The following is an 8,156-nucleotide window of genomic DNA, read 5'->3' as shown; positions in this document are numbered from 1 at the left end:
AGCTGTAAGCTAATGATAGTTATATAAGAGCAGATGCTGCTGGTGCAATAAGCTGTACGTTTTACGTCCAATGGATGATGATCTGATTAGTCGACTAATCGCAAAAATAATCGGTGACTAGTCGACTATCAAAATAACCGTTTGTGGCAGCCCTAGTTATCACCCATCACTACTCACCAGTCACAAACTATGAGGCCCTGAGCACAAAGAGAAATTTTAGGTTGTGTTTGGACACTTCAGGCCTCAACATGCTTTAAACAGAATCATTCTAAGGCTGGAACCCTCTTTTAAACCATCACAAGCGCCACATCCTGCTTCTTTAAAGCACAGACTTTAACATGTTAACAGCGACAACAACAGGAGACAGCCGGAAACAAAATAAATGAATTCATTAAAAATAAAACCAGAACTAAACAAAAACATTTCAAAAATGGTTTAAAAATGAGGATTTCTTTCAGGCCAGAGTTAACCTGGAGTGAACACTTTGTGAGATGTTCTTTGCTCAGGAGTCAGCAGGTGGTATCTGAATGAATCCAAAGCACTGATAAACACATGGGAGCCTACAGACTTCTACAGAGACCCCGTCTACCACACATCAACCTGGTCTAGAAACCTTCAGAAAATTCAGATCCTCACTGAATTTCCTTTTTAACCGAGGACTTCAATTGCAGTAAACTCAAAGTGAAATCGACTAAGCTTGGTCCATGTCCTGGAAACCAATCATTGTGGGGCCTTGAGGCAACCGTTGTGTGATTTGGCGCTATACAAATAAATCTGAATCTTCACTTCTAATCCTTGTGTTTGATCAGCTTTGAATGTGTAGGTCAGCATCCATGCTGATTGGTACGACCAACAGCAGCTCCTTGTGTTGCGGCTGCAGCAGGTGGAGCTCAGACCCAAACTCAGGTCAGTGCTTAGAAAGTGTTTCCAGTTCCAGGTTAGAGCTGCCACCTGTGACACACTGAGCCACAGTTTCACTGCACCGTGTCTCGTGTCTCTGTCGTTTAGGCCAAATTAAACAAATTTTTTACTGTAACTTACCTGTTTGGCTGTAAACATATTTTGTGTCTTTAAATCTTGCCATAAAGACAGTGATCAGGACGAGCACTGCAAATCTAACAATGGTACGTGTCAATTATGTCTAAAGTAAAGCAGCCAAAGCTCCTGGCCTGCCAGTGTGCATCCAGCCTTCACGCTGCCATCTTGTGGCCTCAGTTGGTCATTGTTGGTGCATCATTCTGTCACCTCCCAGCCCATTGTTCCTTCACTGGGCTGGTTTCAGTCATTATGTCCTGTTTATAAGGTTGAAACCTGCAGTCAGCTGAGACTGAGGACGTCACCTGGATGACGACGAAACGTTTCTCCCACTGAAAACGTCCAGATGAACAGAATCAACTTTTGGAGATTTCCTTACCTGGATGATTGAGCGTGCATCAAGACGTAAGGCAGAGTAAGTCGATTTGTTGATCAGTTATTAAGTCATGTACTAACAGACTTGGAGCAGAGAGACCTGATATTTAATAATCCACATTTCACTGTGTTACTCTTTGGTTCAGATGTGGATACTGTATTGTTCTTTCTTTGTGATTGTTTATGTTTAAGTTGTTTGTTGCTGGTTTTTAGTTTGTTTTTTGTCTGTTTGGGAGCTGACACAGTCTCTATGGAGATGGGTTTTTGGGGGTAGCAGGAGGAGAGAAGCTGCAGAGAGCAAGATGGCAGTAAAGTAAAGAATGGATGCAAACAGGCACAAAGCGATAAATGATGGAGAGAGCTCAGTTTGCTTGGCTTAATGTGTCTTTGTACACATGGCACGTATCCTGATGGAGCACAACTTCTAACAAAAAGTGTCATCAGACTGTGACCTCACAAACACACTCATGCTTCTGTGTGACAACAATCACAATCAGGGTGGTGTCAGGGTGCAGGCCTGTCCTGATAACACTTCAACAACAAGCTTCAGTGCCATGAGACGCTCAGACGAGCGAGACACACACACACACACACACACACACACACACACACGGTCCTGTTTCGTCACAGCGCTGTGACTGCAGTCACTTCAATGGAGCACCATCAGTGAGCTGAACATGACACGCCCACAAATCAAACTCTGACGCCTCATTTAGTGATGGGTCACTCAGTCATTGACAGTGATTATCTATCATCCTGATGGGAGTGGTCTCTTCCAAGCCCCGCCCCCTGCACAGTGTGAAATCGCTCTGGCAGCCCACACAGGTTTTTGTCACCTGTTGTATTTGAGGAAACTTTATTTGAGTTGAGTCAACACTGCAGGTGCAGATCTGATAAGACAAAGAAGTTAATGATAGTATTTGGAAATGCACAGTTCTGTGGTCACATCAGACAAACCTTTTCAGCCAGTTTCTCAGTTGCCTCGTGTCCCTTTGAAGCTTTGCAGCTCAGTTACAAGTCTGTGCACAACACTTATTAACAGTGATTAACATTAAGTATTCTTTACTTATTCAACATTAGCAATTATCACAATTAGAAAGTACAAAAAAAATACCTATGCTGACGCACACAGAATGTTCCCATTGTTCAAAAGTCTACAGTGTGGAACTGCTCACCCCCAAAAAGACAACAAGACTACTTTTACAACTGGTTAGCGTGGACCAGCGGAGCCTGTTATTTGCAGGGACACGTACAGGATTGTGGCATTCGTGTTGTAAAGACACAGGAAGCCCCTTAAACAACACAAGACAGTCCCATAGATGCCTGCTTCTGCTTAAAAACCCCAAACCAAAAACACCACGTAGCAAAATAACACTTACCATTATACTGTGTGGAAAGTTAGAGCGGTTGCAACAAGCTTTAGGTCGATGTGAGGGACACATGCGTTAGAATGGACACGTGAACTTTATACAAAACGACAGCAGCCAGCAGAAACTAGCTGCACAGACTGCAGTGGGAATATGTCCCTGTGGTGAGGGGCGGCCTGCAAAATGAAGAGCTGATTAAGACAAAAGGCAACATGGCCACCTCATCGCCTGCAGTGCAATACGCAACACTTAAGGCGATAATTCTATCGAGGAGAAAAATCCCTCTCTCTGTACCACTGAAGAAAACCCAGGGGCTCAACCCGCGCTGCAACATCTGCCACCCGCCTGAGAAAAGCCGCTTTACATTTGTCCCTTAGTGTTATCTTTAACCACTGTCAATGAGGCAGCATCCACAAATCACATGTTAGCATATGTGCAAGCACACGGGTCAAATCACTCGCAGTAAAATAAGGCTGAGGTCGACGGCCAGAGTACTTCTGAAGTACAACTCCGGCCGGTTTTGTGGCAAATAAAGGGGAAACCCGTTTGACTGGTGCAAGGGTAAGGTACACATGCTCTGCACTGTATCAAATCACAGTAGTGGTTTAGAAATGGTGCCCTGAGAAACAGCACCAGTACTGTGGGTCACCCCAAACCCCGACCGGCTTTCAACAAGCGGCGTGTTTGTGTCTGCAGCACCCCGACATCTTTGAATAACTGTAACAGTCCAAATGTCAAAGTGTAAACCCCTATGAGATAGAAAAATGCATAGGTTAAAACAGTGTGTTCATACAATAGAAAACAAAATGATTAGAAAAGTATAAATCCACACCAAGGCACAGTGAAGAGCACGTTTACAACAACACCTTGGTAACAGTCACTGATAGCGGCCTGCATCACCCCCTCCTCTCCAGCAGGATACAGGGACACTATAAAGGATGCTCAGGAGTGTGGGCGTGGCCTGAGAGAGTGAGGACTACAGGTCAGTTACATGGGTCTAAGGGCAGGAAGAACTCAGCCACAGTGGGCTGTTATAAGTTACAGTGAACACGCTTGTTAAGCAAAGAAGCACAGGGGGGAGTGGCCATAGTAGTGGTTGCTTTAATACACAGTCAAGTTCAACAGTGAGGGGCAGAGCCAAATCCTGGGTGGGTGAAAGCAGTGGCGCTGTCCGCTCCTCCTATGGCTGCTGAAAGAGACACTGCAAGCCATGTTCCCTTTGCCTCCGCCCTTCCCTGCCGCGCTCCCTCACTGCAGCATCAGCTGCTTGAGGTTGTCGTGCAGGATGGTGTCCTTGACATCACGGAACACCAGCCGGATGTTTTCAGTGTTGATGGCTGTGGTGAAGTGGTGGTACAGAGGCTTCAGTTGCTGCGGAGGCTTCTGTTGCTGCTCGCGACGCTTTTTGCGAAAGCATTCCACCAGGAAGCACTGGACATCCGCCAAACTCACGGGGTCACCAGAGAACTCGGGGAAGTAGTCTTTGATGGACACTTGCTTCACCTTCTCCCCCAGCAGGTCCGTCTTGTTGAGGAACAGGATGATGGAGACATTGCTGAAGACCCGGTTGTTGACTATGGTCTCAAAGATGTTTAGTGACTCGCTCAGTCGGTTAGTCTGCCGGTCTTCCATGAGCACCTGGATGTGTTAGAACGCAGACATGTGGTATGAAAAGCAGCTCGACTCAACCAGCAGAAGTAAAATAGCAGGATTTCTAGTAGCTTTCACCATCGCAGCAGCGTGCACTGTGACGGAGCCATGCTGGATGGTGGTATCATGGGCATCGATCACTAAGCCTCTAAAACGTCTAGGAAAATCAACTTTGATGTGGTTTTGGAAAGTTGAAGTCTAAAATATGATGTCCTGTTCTCAAACATTTTAATGATGGTAAGCACACCCACCAAATCTGAGCACAGAGTGAGGTTAAGGCCGACTGTGGAGTCCAGCCAGAGCACTGCAGGTTAGCTGAGATCTACAGATGGATCAGTCTCTACGTTTGTCCAGCTGTTGGCTCAGTCGGTTCCTTCATGCATATCCTACTGGGGCACGCTATCTAACTGCATCACCCTGCATGGAGCTGCTGCTGCCCTGCAAGCTGCTTTGCAACCCCCCTCTCCCAAACGCCTCCATTTATTGTTATACATACTCGTTATGTAATCAGCATCACTGCACACCACTGTTAGACTCAAAGCTGCTTCACCACTGAACAAAAACATCCCTAAATGACATTAACCAAAGTAAACAAAGCAGGATACTTAGTGAAGGTTTCCATGAAAAACACCAGTAGACAGAACATCAGAGGGTTCGAGACAGGCTTTCCAATCAATCTGAACTCAGTAAGAAGACAAAGATCCAACTAACTGCTGTTAGCTGAATCTTTAGCCAGGTTAGCATACTGAGCAACACTCTGCTTCCACATAACTTACCTGGTCGTACTCAGAGGAGGACACAAGGAAGAGGATGGATGTGACCGACTCAAAACATTCAAACCAGCGCCGTCTCTCAGAGCGCTGCCCACCCACGTCCACCATTTTGAAAGGCACATTCTTAATCTCAAAATCATACTCGTGGATGCCCTTGGTGGGTTTTCTGGCCAGAAGGATGTCCTGCTGGCTGGGAAGGTAGTCCTGCAAGCAGATAAGTGTTGCAGTGTGATATGCTTTTGTCAAGATTTACACCAAAACGTTTACATTCACTGGTAAAGTTGCACTGATCTACTTAAGAGTTACTTAAAAACACAACAAACAAAACAAACAACTGTTTTTAAAAGAAACTCAGAGATCAGCTACCAAAAGAAAAGATGACCTCCCAATGTGCCAATCCTACAGTCCTAAAGCACTGGCTTTAAATTCCATGCATTGCTGTAGAGGCGCATCAACCAGGACAACCCACAGCATGCAGAGCCATGCAGAGCCGTGCAGAGCCATGCAGAGCCAGCCCAGCAGTGTGGTTTGATTATAGTGAACTCAATCCCTACTGATGGACAAATCACCCCCATCCCCAGACTGTTGTTGCTCTGTGACATGCCAATAAGACTGAGGAGCTCCTCAAAGTACTCGCACCACTGTCCACACCCTCAGCACTCAGCGTCTCCCTTCAAAGTCGTCTGACGTTTCGCTGTCAGACACAAAAGGCTGCTCTGTGGTCCTTAAAGAACTTTTACTTTTATTTATGCTCTTTATCTAAAAGACTAAAAAAGTACTTTTGATCTATACACGGCTCTGAATTGCAGGAATATCCAAAGAAAGTGGCTAAATAAACACACTAACTAATGCCACACACCGAACCAGACCTGGAAAACACAACGTTCTGGGATTCACAGTTAATCTCTGAATGCTAACGCAAAGAAAATATCACCAATAACCTCCCAGATGAGACCAGACATGTGTTGTCATAGTGCGGGAAAATCCCACTGCCTTCTGATGTCCTTAGATGTTGTCAGTGTTTGTTTTTCCACATTTGAAAATCCAATTATGGCACATCAAAACTTTGGAAGTATAATCTGATGTTCTGCATTTCATTTACAGGTTTACTGATATCAGCATATTCGATGCAGAATTACAGTGCATGAAAAACTCTTATGATTTATGTGTGCATGTTCGGCTCTTGAACACAGATGACACAAAACGCAGTTTTTAAATAATGATTTCATTTTTTACAGGAAAAAACTATCAAACCGACCTCGCCACGTGTGGGAAACAAAATCCAAAAAAACAATCCACTCCCTTATTAAATCACGAATAGACTGTAATGATGGATTGGTGGCTGGGTCGATGGATTGGTGGATGCATGGGTGCGTGGAGGGATGGATGGATGGGTGGCTAGATGGGTGGATGGCTAGATGGATGGGTGGATGGATGAGGGATGGAGGGATGGGTGGATGGATGGCTAGATGGCTGGATGGATGGGTGGATGAAGGGAGGGATGGGTGGAGGGATGGATGATCTAGTTTCTGGGAAGCCCAGTTCAGTTTCAGTGCCAGGCCTCGTGAACTGAGCTAAACATGTCCAAGAGTAACTCACGGTCCAGTGAAACGGCTGAAAAACAAACTCATTCGTCTCCTCGTCACAGCTGGATAGTTTGAAACTGCTGAGTTAAGCTTTTAGCAGTTTTCAGTTTTTGGCTAAAATCGTCCACATGTCTGAGACTTTGTCCCTAAATGTGTAAAATAACACACAAAGTTGTGTTACTACACTTTTATTCTGTTAGTGTGTGTTTGGGACTTACCGACTGTCCGAGCTTTTCCAAATTGTCCAGGAAATACTTGACCGACTCCCCCTGAAAGAGAAAGAGTGGAGATCCATGTCAGACGTGACACATGAGACCCTCCTCTGCATGGGAGGTATTCGCATTAATGTCATTTACTTAATGGGATACCACCCATCCTTTTTCTTTTAGAAAAATACATTTAGCTGCTTTTAGACTGATGCATCCACAACACAATCCTACAAGGTTTTTAGAGCCAAGCTCATGGATTAGCTCGAGCAGCTGAACAGTAGAAACCGTCCATGTAATGGGACTGCCTGGGAGTCAGAGCCAAATAATAAAGCAGTACCTGTATGACCCAGTTCAGCCAGTGATGCTAAACCCAAACCATCACAGCTTTGTTGGTGTCTACGAAGCCCTGTTGTATCCTGCAGGTACGCAGCACTCAGACTGCATCTTTGTAGGTTTCCTCTCTCATTACTGTCTCAAGCCATGGATCCATATTACTAAGCACTGGAGTAGGGCTGGGCCATATTATACCGTTCACGGTAATACCGGTATAATTTTAAAATAAGATATCACGATACAATATGGGTAAAACACACATGCGCAGTGCCTTTGTTTTCATACGCACATGGTGGAAAAAGCATGGCGGCGACGGAGAATGAGAAGGGGGAACGCGGATCGTTGAGTGAAACAGATGAACCAGAATTGGTTTGTAAAAATGGTGCAACTTCAGTGATGTGGAACTGGTTTGGTGTTTGTCTGTCAGATACACAACAAAGCACAGTTTTTTGTAGAACATGCAAGCGGCCGTCGTTATTGCCGTATTTGTCGCACTAAGGTGCTCGTAAATCTGGGAGTAATCTGGGTCCTAAACTCCGTCTCTTTAGGTCCCAAAGTCAAACGAACATCACTGAGAGTTAAAAACGGTCATAAAAATCATCAGCGTTGCTGCTTTACCAGGTGTAACTATGAAGTTTAACTTCCAGGCATCCATGAAAACTGAATTTATTACATTTAAGTTAGAAGTTAGCAGGAGGCTAGCGGAAGTTAGCTCGCTAGTTTACATAATATTGCATGCTCTGACTGAGAGATTTCTGAAAAGATTCAAACGTACAGCTCTGCTATCACTTCCAACATAAATGAAGACAGGAAACTAAACAGCAGTGA

The 8,156-nt window shown here is 44.9% G+C and overlaps 1 protein-coding gene across 1 annotated transcript in view; it reads right to left on the bottom strand.

The window, feature by feature from the left end:
* Positions 1-871: 871 nt before the first annotated feature.
* Positions 872-8,156, bottom strand: part of LOC102296481 (guanine nucleotide-binding protein subunit alpha-13) — a 25,550-nt gene continuing 18,265 nt past the window's right edge. Inside the window, exons 3-5 of the mRNA XM_005949520.3 lie at positions 7,005-7,055; positions 5,204-5,404; positions 872-4,415 (exon numbers count right to left, since the gene is read on the bottom strand). Coding sequence (XP_005949582.1) covers positions 4,026-4,415; positions 5,204-5,404; positions 7,005-7,055 — 642 coding nt within the window. The 3' untranslated portion in view covers positions 872-4,025. The remainder of the gene's footprint in view (positions 4,416-5,203; positions 5,405-7,004; positions 7,056-8,156) is intronic.

Source organism: Haplochromis burtoni, unplaced genomic scaffold, assembly GCF_018398535.1.
Source record: "Haplochromis burtoni strain Fernald_Lab_line unplaced genomic scaffold, NCSU_Asbu1 Contig_671, whole genome shotgun sequence".
In the NCBI taxonomy this organism is placed as follows: domain Eukaryota; kingdom Metazoa; phylum Chordata; class Actinopteri; order Cichliformes; family Cichlidae; genus Haplochromis; species Haplochromis burtoni.
Note: the sequence above shows the minus strand (reverse complement) of the source record. Positions and strands in the feature narration are given on the sequence as shown.